The sequence below is a fragment of the Capricornis sumatraensis genome, chromosome 8, assembly GCF_032405125.1.
Source record: "Capricornis sumatraensis isolate serow.1 chromosome 8, serow.2, whole genome shotgun sequence".
In the NCBI taxonomy this organism is placed as follows: domain Eukaryota; kingdom Metazoa; phylum Chordata; class Mammalia; order Artiodactyla; family Bovidae; genus Capricornis; species Capricornis sumatraensis.
In genome coordinates, this window is record NC_091076.1 from 70,282,240 (window position 1) to 70,296,794 (window position 14,555).

General features: G+C 49.8%; 2 protein-coding genes across 2 annotated transcripts; both read right to left on the reverse strand.

The window, feature by feature from the left end:
• Positions 1 to 7,964: 7,964 nt before the first annotated feature.
• Positions 7,965 to 9,528, reverse strand: SEBOX (SEBOX homeobox). Its single transcript, XM_068978670.1, has 3 exons — positions 9,473 to 9,528; positions 9,144 to 9,304; positions 7,965 to 8,978 (listed from the first exon to the last, which is right to left on the reverse strand). Exons 1-3 carry the CDS (start codon positions 9,501 to 9,503, stop codon positions 8,598 to 8,600), a joined length of 573 nt encoding a protein of 190 aa, XP_068834771.1. The 5' UTR covers positions 9,504 to 9,528; the 3' UTR covers positions 7,965 to 8,597.
• A 1,364-nt stretch (positions 9,529 to 10,892) lies between these two features.
• VTN (vitronectin) lies at positions 10,893 to 13,812 on the reverse strand. Its single transcript, XM_068976834.1, has 8 exons — positions 13,651 to 13,812; positions 13,438 to 13,557; positions 13,038 to 13,361; positions 12,820 to 12,959; positions 12,399 to 12,555; positions 12,051 to 12,203; positions 11,298 to 11,654; positions 10,893 to 11,080 (listed from the first exon to the last, which is right to left on the reverse strand). Exons 1-8 carry the CDS (start codon positions 13,712 to 13,714, stop codon positions 10,968 to 10,970), a joined length of 1,428 nt encoding a protein of 475 aa, XP_068832935.1. The 5' UTR covers positions 13,715 to 13,812; the 3' UTR covers positions 10,893 to 10,967.
• Positions 13,813 to 14,555: the final 743 nt, after the last annotated feature.

A 14,555-nucleotide genomic window follows, 5' to 3' on the forward strand; every position in this document is an offset into this window, starting at 1 on the left:
TGATGAGCAAAGCCAAGTCAGATTTTTAGAATTCAGGTAGATATAATCTCTTTTCAAGTGCCTGAGTCTTGCAAGTGGAAAGAGTTTTAACCTTCAGACTAATATCTATGCTACGTGCTTTAAAAATCTATTTGAATTATTTGTTTTGGTCTGTACTCCATTCTCCTCCTTTGACAATATCTCTGGGGTGTATGGGCAGAGAACAGTAAGAAAAATAAGGGGAAAAAATCTACAGATTTTATCCTAATACATATAAATCAGAACAGAGAACCAGAGAATTTTAAAATGCTACAGAAACTTAGAGAAGTTAATTTTCCCAGCCAAGTAGTTCACAAAGACATTAATATTCCAGAGGATCATCTGACTTGTCCCAAGGCTACAGAGCTTCAGTCAGTTCATTTCAGTCGCTCAGTCGTGTCCGACTCTTTGCGACCCCATGAATCACAGCACGCCAGGCCTCCCTGTCCGTCTTCAACTCCCGGAGTTCACTCAGACTCACGTCCATCAAGTTCGTGATGCCATCCAGCCATCTCATCCTCTGTCGTCCCCTTCTCCTGCTTCCAATCTCTCCCAGCATCAGAGTCTTTTCCAATGAGTCAACTCTTCATATGAGGTAGCCAAAGTACTGGAGTTTCAGCTTCAGCATCATTCCTTCCAAAGAACACCCAGGCCTGATCTTCTTCAGAATGGACTTAGTTATAGCCAAAGCTCCAACCCCTGGCTCTTGGCTCTCATGCCATGTCTCTTTCCACATAATGCTATTCAGTCTCTTCTTAACATTAGAAAATTGGTTAAGTGAAAGTACGTTTGAAGTACCAACATGGAGTGGGAACTTATTCTCACCTTGTACTTAATAACTGTTAGCTGCTGCTTCTCTCCCTGACCTTCATGAGTCTTGAGGTTGAAGTTTTCATTGTGTCTGATGCAGTTCCTAATTTTCTGTTTTCTCTCTCGCTTGTTTTCCTTCATACTTAAAATGCTTGAGGGAAGAATGGCGAATACTGCCTGTATTTGTGTAGGGTCTCTATTAAGCTTTGGTATTAGGGAGCCTGACAACACATGTGCCTTCAGACAGACTTTTGGGGGTTAGGCTGATCATCACTTTGCTTTTTGGCATTAGTCAGTCATATAGAACTACCCTCCATTTCCACTCTCTTTAAAGCATATTTCATACACTGACCTAAAGATGTCTGGGCAGTTCTGATGATCTGCATCAGGGATCAGCAAAAGAAGAGGTATTTTAAAAAATAGGTATCTTAAACATACCAACAACCCTTTTAGAAAGCAACTTGTCTCAGCCATAAAAAAGAGTGAAATAATGCCATTTGCAGCAATATGGATGGACCTAGAGATTATCATACTAAGTGAATTCAGAGAAAGACAAATGTCGTACAATAATCACTTATATGTGGAATCAAAAAATCATACAAGTGAACTTAATTACAAAACAGAAGCAGATTCACAGGCTTAGATAATAAACTTACGGTTATCAAAGGGGAAAGGTGGTGGGGGGGGGGGATAAATTAAGTTGAGATTAATATATACACACTGAAGGAAGTCAGTCCTGAATATTCATTGGAAGGACTGATGCTGAAGCTGAAACTCCAATACTTTGGCCACCTGATGCAAAGAACTGACTCATTGGAAAAGACCCTGATGCTGGGAAAGATTGAAGGCAGGAAGAGAAGGAGATGACAGAGGATGAGATGGTTGGATGGCATCACTGACTCAATGGACATGAGTGTGAGTAAGCTCTGGGAGTTGGTGATGGACAGAGAAGCCTGATATGCTTGTAGTCCATGGAGTCGCAAAGAGTCAGACACGACTGAGCGACTGAACGGAACTGATAAATAAAATAGTCAACTAGGACCTATTGTATAGCACAGGGGAATCAATATACTGTCATAACCTAAATGGGAAAAGAATCTGAAAAAGTGTAGGTATAACTGAAGCGCTTTGTAGTGCACATAAAACTAGCAACATTGTAAATCAGCTATGAGGCATGAAGTGTTACAGTCTCAGTCGTGTCTGACTCTTTGTGACCCCATGGACTTTATGTTCCAGTATAAAATAAATTTTTTAAAAGGTAAAGGCAAAGGAGAAAAGGAAAGATAAACCCATTTGAATGCAGAGTTCCAAAGAATACCAAGGCGAGATAAAGCCTTCCTCAGTGATCAATGCAAAGAAATAGAGGAAAACAATAGAATGGGAAAGATTAGAGATCTCTTCAAGAAAATTAGAGATACCAAGGGAACATTTCATGCAAAGATGGGCACAATAAAGGACAGAAATGGTATGGACCTAACAAGCAAAAGATATTAAGAAGAGGTGGCAAGAATACACAGAAGAACTGTACAAAAAAAGATCTTCATGACCCAGATAACCACGATGGTGTGATCACTCACCTAGAACCAGACGTCCTGGAATGTTAAGTCAAGTGGGCCTTAGGAAGCATCACTACGAACAAAGCTAGTGGAGGTGATGGAATTCCAGTTGAGCTATTTCAAATCCTAAAAGATAATGCTGTGGAAGTGCTGCACTCAATATGCCAGCAAATTTGGGAAACTCAGCAGTGGCCACAGGACTGGAAAAGATCAGTTTTCATTCCAATCTCAAAGAAAGGCAATGCCAAAGAATGTTCAAACTACTGCACAATTGCAGTCATCTCACACGCTAGCAAACTAATGCTCAAAATTCTCCAAGCTGGGCTTCAACAGTATGTGAACCGTGAATTTCCAGATGTTAAAGCTGGTTTTAGAAAAGGCAGAGGAACCAGAGATCAAATTGCCAACATCCATTGAATTATCAAAAAAGCAAGAGAGTTCCAGAAAAACATCTACTGCTTTATTGACTACGCCAAAGCCTTTTTGTGGATCACAACAAACTGGAAAATTCTTAAGAGATGGGAATACCAGACCACCTTACCTTCCTCCTGAGAAATCTGTATGCAGGTCAAGAAGCAACAGTTAGAACTGGACATGGAACAGACTGGTTCCAAATTGGGAAGGGAGTATGTATGTCAAAGCTGTATATTGTTACCCTGCTTATTTAACTCATAAGCAGAGTACATCATGCAAAATGCCAGGCTGGATGAAACACAAGCTGGAATCAAGATTTGCCGGGGTCCAGCCCCGGTGGATCCAGGGAATTCGAAGGTGGGGACGGAGTCGGCGTCTTTGGAAAAATACATATTTGATCACAGATATAGAGAGATTAGAAATGGATAGTGTAGTAGGAAGATTAGTGGAGAAAAAGAGGCTGAATAACTTGGATTACGTGGAATAGCATCCATGCTCCAGATGGGAATGCAGCCAGAAAAACGGGAGCAAGAAAGAAGCAACATGGGGGAATCAGTCTTTCCGGAAACTGATCCGATTTCTTTATTTTGGGGTTTGCTTATATACCTTTTGTTACACAAAGGGATGAATACCGAGTCACGCGGGAGTCAGCAGTCCTGACCTTTATCAAAATCAGGTGCTTCACATAAATGTATAAAAAAGGTACATCATCTTCTGGCCATGAGTGAGACCTGCTGACATTTTATGATCCTTTCTTTCTGATAACCAAAAAACTTATTTCTTCCAAGGGTGTTTTTTCTTAAACCAGGCACCACCCTCCAAATAAAGTTACATTCCTATAGGGTGAGGGTGTAGTGAGTTACAATCAAGAAAGGAATTTATTTAACCCAAGGTTAACATGATTAGTCTTAAAGGTTAATACTTATTTCTCCTATATGCTTAAAGGTTAATACTTCTTCCTAAATGCTAGTTATATTCATTATAAGGGTAGGGAACATGGAGATTTAGCAGCAAACATCAGCCCAACAAATGAAAATCCTTTCACCAATGCTCCCCTTAAGATCTATGTAGTCTTAAGATATGATAAAGTTACATTTTTACATAGCAAGGACACAGTGATTTATAACAAAGTACAGTGATCTATTACAAAAGAGAAAATCCATTAACTCAAAAAGTCTAGTATTGCTAACATCAAACTACTATATTTCCTTTGCTATATTCCAAATACATTGATTAATATATTCCCAGGTGCCTAAGGATATGGAGGCCTGGCGGCAATCATTGACTCAACAAGAAGAAAAAGCCCTATGCTAATTAGGACTCTCAAAATACTCCAAAACTCTCTGTGCTGTTTATGGTTAAGAGGTAGTAAACAATCATGTGGCAGGAGTATGGATAATCCTGTCACACAAGCTAGTCTGTCAGCAGAGAGGTTTGACCTGAGACATCCTTGTCCCACCCAGAGCAGGGAATTAGCAGCAATTATTGACACAACAAATGAAGAACCCTTCACCAATATAATTCCTAACCAACCCACTATACTAATAATTTCTAATTCCCCAAAAGAATTTGCCTTTAGTAAGTCTAAAACATCTCGTGCCTCTCAGATTGGGAGGCTGTAAACAATCACGTGTGCCCGGACGAACCTATACAGGTGGGCTAGATAACCTTCAGAGGAGTCCATAAGCTGAAACACTCTTGTCACGCCCAAGAATTTTTATTGCCTTGGAGCTGCACGTTTACTCCTTCTCCAAGAAAAACGGTTATGGAGGAGAGCCCCCCGTAAAGTCAGAGGTGTAGGTGAGAGCATAAAACAGACTCTGGTTTTGGGGTTAGATGCTCGGGAACAGGGGGTTTCCTGAGGCTTGATCACGCCTTTGCGTATACCAAGCCTCGTTCCTCATGACCTTTGCCATGGGCGAAGTTCCTCACGCTGGCTCCCGGCAAAGATTGCCAGGAGAAATATCAATAACTTCAGATATGCAGATGACACCACCCTTATGGCAGAAAGTGAAGAACTAAAGAGCCTCTTGATGAAAGTGAAAGAGGAAATTGAAAAAGTTGGCTTAAAACTCAACATTCAGAAAACGAAGATCATGGCATCCGGTCCCATCACTTCATGGCAAATAGATGGGGAAACAATGGAAACAGTGAGAGAGTTTTATTTTCTTGGGCTCCAAAATCACTGCAGATGGTGACTGCAGCCATGAAATTAAGACGCTTGCTCCTTGGAAGAAAAGCTATGACCAACCTAGACAGCATATTAAAAAGCGGAGACATTGCTTTACTGACAATTGTCCTTCTAGTCAAAGCTATGGTTTTTCCAGTAGTTATGTATGGATGTGAGAGTTGGACTATAAGGAAAGCTGAGTGCCAAAGAATTGATGCTTTTGAACTGTGATGTTGGAGAAGACTCTTGAGAGTCCCTTGGACAGCAAGGAGATCCAACCAGTCCATCCTAAAGGAGATCAGTCTGGGTGTTCATGGTAGGACTGATGTTGAAGCTGAAACTCCAATACTTTGACCACCTGATGCAAAGAACTGACTCATTGGAAAAGACCCTGATGCTTAGAAAGATTGAAGGCAGGAAGAGAAGGGGACAACAGAGAATGAGATGGTTGGATGGCATCACTAACTCAATGGACATGAGTTTGAGTGAGCTCTGGGAGTTGGTAAAGGACAGGGAAGCCTGGTGTACTGCAGTCCATGGGGTTGCAAAGAGTCGGACATGACTGAGCAACTGACCTGACCTGAAAACTTAACTATTCAGTAAGATTCCCACCAAAAATAAATAGATATAAAAATAAAAACTACCCACAAAAAAAGTGATTGATTCATATGTCAGAGATCTTTGAAATACATTCCAATGTTCATCTCAATTATGTCTAATAATAAAATCCTATATTGGATACAACTTAAATATTAGTAATAGTATGATTAAGTAGATTATAGCAATAGATACATTTTTAAAGTATTATACAAAATATTGTCCAAAATAAGTTGCTATACAACCCTGGAATATTAAAAAAATTAGCTGTACTGAACACTGAAACTTTTTTGGAGAGTCACATCTGTCTGGTTTTTGTTTTTGTTTTTGTTTTTGCTGCATCAGGTCTTAGTTGACACATGCGGAATCTAGTTCCCTGACCAGGAATGGAATCCAGGTCCCCTGCTTTGGGAATGTGCAGTCTTACCCACTGGACCACCAGGGAAGTCCCCACAGCTGTACTTACTTACCTGTGCTAAACTCCATGGCCAGAGTCCCCACATATCCTCAAGCTTTCACAGTCTCCACGTAACTGGATTCAGGTTGGGAGACTTCCAGATTTTAGATACAGAGCAGACCTTTTTCTTTTTCTCTTTTCTTGGCTGTTCAGCTTTCAGGATCTTAGTTCCCCAACCAGGGATCCAACCTGGGCCCAAGTCAGTGAAACCACCAAGTCCTAGCCACTGGACCGCCAGAGAATTCCCATGGAGCTGGATTTCTTAAACTGCTTCTGACCCAGTGCAATTTCTCAGGATGCAATTGGAGTCAGTCCCCACATACTCCTTCTTGGGAAGGCGTCCTCACTTGATTCCAGCCCCTACTCACAAGCCAACAGACTGCTGTGGCATTGAGTAATTTGTGTGTGTGTTAGTCACTCAGTCATGTGTTTGTGACCCCATGGACTGTAGCCTGCCAGGCTTCTCTGTCCATGAGGATTCTCCAGGTGAGAATACTGGAGTGGGTTCCCATTCTCTTCTTCAGAGGATCTTCCCAACCCAGAGATCAACCCTGAGTCTCCTGCACTGCAGGCAGATTCTTTACCCCTGAGCCACCAGGAGCTCCTTTACAGGCCAATCAGGCTTCTCAGGTGGCTCAATGGTAAAGAATTAGCCTGCCAAGGCAATAGATGTGGGCTCGATTCCTGGGTCGGGAAGATACCCTGGAGAGGATATGGTAACCCACTCCAGTATTCTTGCCTGGAGAATCCCATGGACAGAGGAGCCTGGGGGGCTGTACCCCTTGGGGTCGCAAAGAGTCAATGACTGAGCATGCGCACACACACGCATGCATGGGCCACTGTACTGGCTTCTAGAGCGAGAGCAGCCAAAGCCTTACATGCCTGCTGAGGAAAGGGCCGTGGTACAGCAAGGGCAGAACCAGAAACAGGAATCGAGTGGCCTTTCCTCTGCTTCTCACCCCATTTTGGGAACTCTGCTCTCAGCCACTCCCTCTGTCTCACCCTACCATGCTTTCTCCAGTGCATTCTGGGTCCAAGGCTTCCTGGGGAGCAAGGGGAGTCCTTGCCAGAAGCCCAGAGAAACAAGAAGCTTGAGACCTTTCCAGTTTCTCATGTCCCACCGTATGGATCATGCTAAGTCCCTTCAGTCGTGTCCAACTCTTTGTGACCCTGTAGACTGCAGCCCGCCAGAGTCCTCTGTCCATGGGATTCTCCAAGCAAGAATACTGGAATGGGTTGCTCTGCCCTCCAAGGGATCGAACCTAGGTCTCTTACATCTCCTCCATTGGCAGGTGGATTCTTCACTAGCGCCACCTGGGAAGCCCACCTGGGAAGGAGGGAGAACTAGCGTCCATTGAGAGCTTTTATTAATACAGTGTGTCACGCACCACATGAAGCCCTTCACCTACATTATTGCTTTTTGTTCCCCAAACAGGAAATGAGTATTACCATCCCCATTTTTTCAGGCTTCTAGACTTCCAGAGAGTTTCAAGACTACATAGCAGCTAGGATTTGAATCTAGCACAGACCAATCGCAAACTCCAAGCTCCAGAAGCTGAGCAGCTCCAGAAGCCCAGGAAGCTGGAGTGTCCTGGAACAAGTGGGCGCAGGAGCAAGGGGTGCAGCTGAGGCTCCTTTCTCTCCAGGGTCTGTCAGCCAGAGCCCTAATCCCTTCGATTAACCCTCCTCCCTCTAACTAATCCCGGCAGAAGCCTGAGTAATACCTCCCACCCCGAATCTGCTTGGAACCTGGCGCTATTTAGGGATTAGGTGATGGAGATAAATTTCAAAAGCAAACGGCCCCCATCCCAATTCATTTGCAGCACAGAACAATCCAGATTAAGGTACAGAGTTGGGGGTTTATTTGAAGATTAGTTGGTATTACAGATGACAGTGATACCAAAACCCAACACTGCCGACATGCACGCTCCTCCCCACCACATCCTGAGTCTGTCAGGTTGTCTCTGCAGCCCCGGGTCAGAGGGCAGCCAATCTCATATTTGTGAAAATTAAATCAGCATAAGCCCTGGGTTCCTATTTCTACTTTATGACTTTAATATCACTCCCTCTTCAGATCCATGGCTCTGATTAATTTGTCCAGGTGGCAGGAGGACAGGGGAGGGGGGCCCTGAACTATAAAACGACTGGTCCCTGCAGTCTAAAATTAGGATCAGCCCTCTCCCAGCTTACTTAACAGTCAGGTAATGGCTTAAAGGGCCCTTGGGTACAGGGTGGTGGCCCATTGTCCTTTGGAGGGAGGAGGTATTGTCAGCTGGGATGAGAAGAATTGGGAAACTGGCAGAAGTGGAAAACATGGGCTTCTATCTCATCCCTCTGTGCCAAGATAATGGGTGGGGAGCGTGTTAGGTAGCAGGAGCCAGGCCCCCATCACACCATAGAATCCATATCTAGGCTGGTCTGGGGAACAGTGGAAGGGAGGGATCCCTGAGCTAGTACTTTCATCCTCCCTTGTGTAAAAGGAGGGTTCAGGAGATCCACTTCCGGTGTGTTCAGTCCTAAGGAGCAGAGTGGGCTACAGGAGACACGTAGGGGTCTTGCAAGTCCCAGACCTAGGTTAGGAATGGTCCAGGTTGGTGACTATGGCCGAGGCATAGATGAGGTCAGACAGAATGCCCAGTGAGGTCTGGGGAGCAGCTCGCTCGGAAGAGAGGTGGGCCCCGGAAGGCCCAGCTGGTGCCCAGGGGGCTGCAGCTTTAGCCCCCACCCAGCCCTGCCCTGGACCCAAGCCAGGAGCTGGGCAGGAAGCGTGTCGACACACAGAGGCACACTGAACTGTGCTGTTGGAGGGTGGAGGCTGGCCAAGGGTCCAGGGCTCTGGGGACCGCTGGATGGTGTCCGGAAGAGAACAGGATCTCTGAGGAGGCTCAGGCCTGGGGCTTAGGCCTCCTGGCTTTCTATTCTTGATTCTCTTGGCTCTGCGGTTCTGGAACCACACCTGGTAAGGAAAGAAGGAGCCTCTTCTGGTTCCAGCATCCCCTCCCGTGAGGTACAGGGAAAGCAGAATCTGGAGGCAGGATACCCGGAGAGAACGGACTGTGGGTCAAGCTTAGAAACTCTGTGCAGGTGCAGCCCCGTCCTGAGGGGGATGATCACAGCTCACCTGTATCTTGGCCTCAGGAAGAGAGGTGACCCGGGCCAGGTGCTCACGGGTGCTGATGTCGGGGTAGGGCCGTGCTGCAAACACTCGCTCCAGCTCCAGCAGCTGCCCTCTGCTGAAGGTGGTCCTCTTTCTCCGGTGGGGACCCAACCCACTGGCATGGCCTGCAGGCCACGGTGGGGAGGTCAAGCCAGGACTCCCTGTGAGAGCCTCCACCCCAGTCCCAAAGCCCCCGAGTAGACCCTGAAGCCCCTGCTCCCCACCCCTCTTCAGACTGCCCCATCACACCTTCCCCACGTCCTCCCCCTGCCCACGCTTTCCCACCAGATCACCTGCCGGAGATGCACCCACTGGGCTGGTCATGGAGCCGGCAGAGTGAGGAGCCAGATGGCCATGCCAAGGCTGTGCCCACACCAGTCCCCTCCAAGTGTGGGGTTTTATCCTGCTCAGAGGCCTGGCCCCGCCTCCAGGAGGTGGGGAATCCCGGAGGAAAAGGAGCCTCGTGGGAATATGGGTGGGGCAACCCTGCTCCTGTGGGGCTTCACCAAAGAAGCTGGCCTCATCGCCCCATCCTCACACTTCAAACTCTGGCAGTCTATGTCTGAAATCCTGTACTTTATGAAAATCCTCCCATGGTTCCATCCAGAAAGGCAGGGATGCTCCCAGGGCTGCAGCTGCCCCTCCTGGGGTCTGGGGGGCCGGCTGCCTTCAGGCAAGACTGGGTGGAGTCCTATCCCATGACTGAGATGGGGCTGAGGAAGCTAGACAGGATGTGGAGGACGATGGGGACAGCAGATGAGCGGGAGTCACCCTCCCCTCAGCAGGATGGGGAGCAGATGTCACTACCAGGTCACCCTCGGGTCTGCTTTAGAGCTTGGCCTGCTCTCCTGGCTCCCTAAGAGCCCAAATGAACTTCCTAGAGTCCAGGAACGTGGAACCAGAGGAGGTTCCACAGGTACATTTCGGGGGGTGGGGTAGTTTAAGAAAGATGTTATTACAGTGTTCTCGTCCTTTGAAATCTTCTGGGCCACTTTTCCACAAGAGATGGGTGCATTTGAATTTCCTTTTGGTCCCTGCTCTTCCCTGTGTCGCCTGCCTCAGTGCCCTGCACCCCAGACCCAAGACAGAGATCTCAAAACCCCATCATCATAGGGATAGGTTTGTGGGAGCACAGTGATCACCTTCCCAGGGGCTCTTGAGTGTCTGAGCTAACAGCATTTCAGGTCCAGGATGGGCAGAAAAGCGAAGCCGCAGTCCACTACCTCCTGACCCCCTGCCCCTTCTAAGATCTGGGTGAGTGACAAGAAGCAAAACAAGCCCCAGGCTGGATAGGGGGGCTTGGTGACTCCTGTCATCCTCACGAGGGGTTCAAGTCCACGCTTAGCTGCTAGTGGGTTGTTGGGGACTGCTTGGTGCGGGAGGAAGGCTTGCACTCATGAGGCTCTCCCAACAGGTTTTCCGGCTCACTGAGAGTGCCTGAGCCCAACACAGGCTGGACACAATGAGGATCTTCTCTGTTCTCTCTTCCAAGTCATCCTAACTGCCTGACTTCCCCTTCTTTACCCAGGCAGACCCCTACCTCCTGCCTCTCTGCCTTGGTCAGGCCCAGGAGTCCTTTCTTTTTTTTCTTTTGGCCACACCACGTGGCACATGGGATTTTACATCCCCGACCAGGAACTGAACCCGTGCCCCAGTTTCTTAACCACTGGGCTGCCAGGGAAGTCTCAGGACAGTAGTCTTAAACTCAGGGTCAAGGGATCTTTATTGAGCTGGAAGGAGGATGCTGGAGTAGGGAGCAGCAGAGCCCAGCTGTCTGGACTCAGGCTGCTATGCATGGCCAGGGACTGGGCAGCCCAGCCAGTACTGGGCAATGGAGCGTGGGTAGGGAGGGGTCACAGAGTCCACCCGCCGCGTGCGAAGGTTCACTCGGTAGTACTTGTCTGCAAGAGAGGTTGGGAGATGGGGTGTGAGACACAGCCTGCCCAGCCTGCCCTAAGAAGACCTGGGTGTCTCCTAGAAGGGTGAGTGAACATCCACCAGGCACCCGAGGACTCTGGCCTGCCTCGTCACCACTCAAGGGCTGTAGTCAGCCCCAGGGACCAGGGATAGCAGGAATGACCCAGCCAGACCAGCTACAGGGCAGGCAGGGGCTCCCACCTTCTGAGAAGAAGTAGACACTCTGGATGGGCTCACAGGTTGCAGGCACAAGCCAGTCCATTTCGTAGTTATCATAGTTGTCGGCTCCCAGGCCCAGCTCCTCGCTGGAGAACCAGGACAGCCAGCTGGACCGAAATCGCCGGTAGGGGTTCTGGCTGCGGCTGCGACCGCGGCCTCGGCCACGGCTTCGGAGCGAGCGGTAACGTTTGCGATGGCGCCGCGCAGACTTAGTCATCTTCGCCCGGGGGGAGCTGGGAGCTGAGCCTGAGACGTAGATGTGGCCGGCCATGGCCGCATCCAGTTGTCCCGGCAGACCAAACCAGTCGCGGCTGATGAGCTGGGGCTGTCCAGCACCACCTGTGGTGAGGAAGAAGTGAATGCAGAGCCTCGGTGGCCAAGGATGGGCTGTCCGCCTTGTCCAAGAACAGCCATCAGGCTAGTGGCAGAGCCCCCCATCCCGGCCTTTCCCCTGGCTTCCCTCCACCGTAGCCCTCCCCGGTTGCCCCAGTCACAGCCCCTCCTTCTGCTGGCTGTGCTAGGCAAAGTCCAAAGTGTGGGGTCCAGGTGGAGGCAAGCCTCCCCCCACCAATGTCAACAGAAGCAAAGTCTGGCCTGAGCAACCTGAGCAAACAGCTTTTGATCGATTGCTGCACAGTTGCAGCCTCTCAGGCTGGCCCAGCCCTCCCTCTACCTGGGGGCTCCCAGCCCCCTGGACCGGGAAGCAAGACTCACGCTCCCGCCCTCCCTCCGTACCAAAGGAACCGCCCCAGAAGAGAAGTCGGAAGATGTCTTCCCAGCTGTCCCGCTGCATCAGGGCAAAGTGTTTAAATGCGGCCGGCTGGGAGCTGCCTTCACACTCCTCTTGACTGGGCTGCTGCTGGAACACATATTCCCAGTAGTGGTTGCCTGGGGAGGGGTGGCCATGAGCAAGACGAAAGCCCCGAGGTTGTGGGAGTTGGGAGCTCCGGTGGGGGTTGGGAGTAGGGGAGGTGGGGTGTGGAGGGGAGGTGGGGGATAAACACAGGCTTATCCCCAGTGAAGTGTGGAAGAAACCCAAGACTGCTCCACTGTCTGCACACCCTCCCGCCCACCCCTGAGTACCCTTGAAGAAGTAGACTCGCTCCCTGCCGTTGTAGCTGTGAGCGGGGAGGGCCAAGGCTGCGTCCACGTCATCCGGAATACCCCTGAAGCCATCCGAAATGTTTCGGGGGAAGTCAGGTTCCAGGACACCATCCTCAAAGCGCCAGTACTGACTACCCTAAGGGGTTGGGGAGGAGAAGAGGGTAGGCAGGCAGTTGGCTGTGCACAGAGGTGCAGAATCCCCCACTCAAGGCGGGCAGCTCTAGTTCCAGGCTTGTTGCTCAGAAGCTGAAGCCTTGGGCTTTTGTGTGCTCACAGAGCCCCAGCCAGGGACCACAGGCCCCAATCCAGCCTTCTTGCCCACGCTGGTCCTGGGCACGGCTGCTCTCAACCTCTACCCAGATACTCTCAACCCTGACCCACAGCCCCCTGGGCCTGGCACCTTGAAGAGGTACGTCTTTCCCTGACAGTTGAACCGGGTGAAGGCGGCATCAATGGGCCCCTCAATGCCCCAGACATCTCGGATGAGTTTGGGGTATCCAGGCCTCACTGCCTTTTCATCCAGCTCATAGCAGTACAGCCCTGGAGGGAGGGATATTGTGTGAGGGGGGATGCCCTGAGACAGACCCCTACCCCCAAGTCCTGCCCCCCTTGAGTCACCTCGGAAGGCAAAGAGGGAACCATTCTTGAGGTCAGTGAAGGCATCAAAGGGTTTCCCACTGCACGTTTCCTCCTCTGCTGGGGACTCAGAGGTCCCTAGGTCACTGGTCCCCAGCCCAGGGTCTGAGTCTCCCCGCCCAGGTGATGGGGCCTCTTTCTCAGGGTTGAGAACCGGTGCCTGGACAGGAATCTGGGCCTGCAGAACAGGGGCCAGGGTGGGGCTCTCGGGCTGTGCTTCCACGCTGCGGTTGACCGTCTGCACCTCGCCGTAGTCATAGGTCCCGTACTCATCTTCTGGCAGATGGAACACATCCCCACGAGTCACTGCGGGCAGAGAGCGTGGCAGTGAGTCTCCAGCTGCACCGGGTACCCCAGGTCCACCCAGCCGCTCTGCACGCACCTTGGGGCTTGCACTCGGCCATGAAGTCGGCACAGCAGCTCTGGTAGTAAGAACAGAGCTCGTCACACTGACACTTCCTGGTGGCGTTGAAGCCCTCGGTGCAGCGGCCCTTGCAGGACTCTGTGAGGAGCCAGTGTCAGCTGGCACAGCCAAGCCCAGGCTACCCTTTCCCACCCTACCTTGACCCCAATGGCCAACAAAACCCTCCCGCACCTTGGTCAGCCACAACAACCCACGCCAGCAGGGCCAGCATCAGAAGGGGCCTTAGGGATGTCATGGCGGGGCCTCTGGCCTCGAGCCTGGTGAACTAGGTTCCCGTGGTCTCTGCTTTGATGCCTGAGAAAAGGAGGAAGCGGAGAGACAGGGAGTGGAAGTGGGGGAACCAGAGAAGAGGAGCTCCCTTTTCTACTGCTCTGTTTGCTCCACCTCCAGCCCAGCCCCCAGTGCCCCGACCCCAGAGGCTATTGCAGCAAAGGGTCATGTTCCTAGAACTGTGGGTCTGGGACAGCTACGAACAGGATCCTTGCCAAGTTCAGGGACCTCTCTGAAGAGGACTAGCGCAGTGAGCCTGGAGTGCAGAAACAAGTCCCACTCTGCTGATCCACTGGCCGTGTGACCTTGAGCAAACTGCTTTAACCTCCTTAGTTCTCTTTTTAGGCAAATGAGACTAATCATATTTGCCTCATAGGGTGTTGGGAGCTAAAGCCGACAAGAAGTCCAACTCCTGGAGCAGCTCCAACTTCATTCTACTGCAGTAGTTATTGATCTGTGATCTGTTTGACGAGGCACACTCCTGGCTGGGTAGTTCACTCACCCCATGTGTATTTAAGGCAGTGGAAGAGGGGGTAGGAGCTGGGGAATTTTTTTTTTAATCATAAAAGAACAAAGTTTTCATTTCTGGGTTCATCTCTAGGGTACATTGATTTCCCCAGGCCGGTCTTCTCAGCACAGTCCTTTGGGTGAATATTAACCCTTTGGAGTGGATAAGATTCCTGCTGCTGCTGCTGCTAGATCGCTTCATTCATTTCCGACTCTGTGCGACCCCATAGATGGCAGCCCACCAGGTTCCACTGTCCCTGGGATTCTCCAGGCAAGGACATTGGAGTGGGTTGCCATTT

Coding starts and splice junctions, on each gene's coding strand:
- SEBOX (XM_068978670.1), bottom strand. CDS start 9,503: ATGACCAGCCCAGTGGGTGCATCTCCGGCAG. Junction 9,305..9,472: donor AGTGGGTGCATCTCCGGCAG/GTGATCTGGTGG, acceptor CGTGGCCTGCAG/GCCATGCCAGTGGGTTGGGT. Junction 8,979..9,143: donor TTCCTGAGGCCAAGATACAG/GTGAGCTGTGAT, acceptor TTTCCTTACCAG/GTGTGGTTCCAGAACCGCAG.
- VTN (XM_068976834.1), bottom strand. CDS start 13,714: ATGACATCCCTAAGGCCCCTTCTGATGCTGGCCCTGCTGGCGTGGGTT. Junction 12,556..12,819: donor GAAAGACGTACCTCTTCAAG/GTGCCAGGCCCA, acceptor CCAACCCCTTAG/GGTAGTCAGTACTGGCGCTT. Junction 12,204..12,398: donor GCGAGTCTACTTCTTCAAGG/GTACTCAGGGGT, acceptor ACCCCTCCCCAG/GCAACCACTACTGGGAATAT.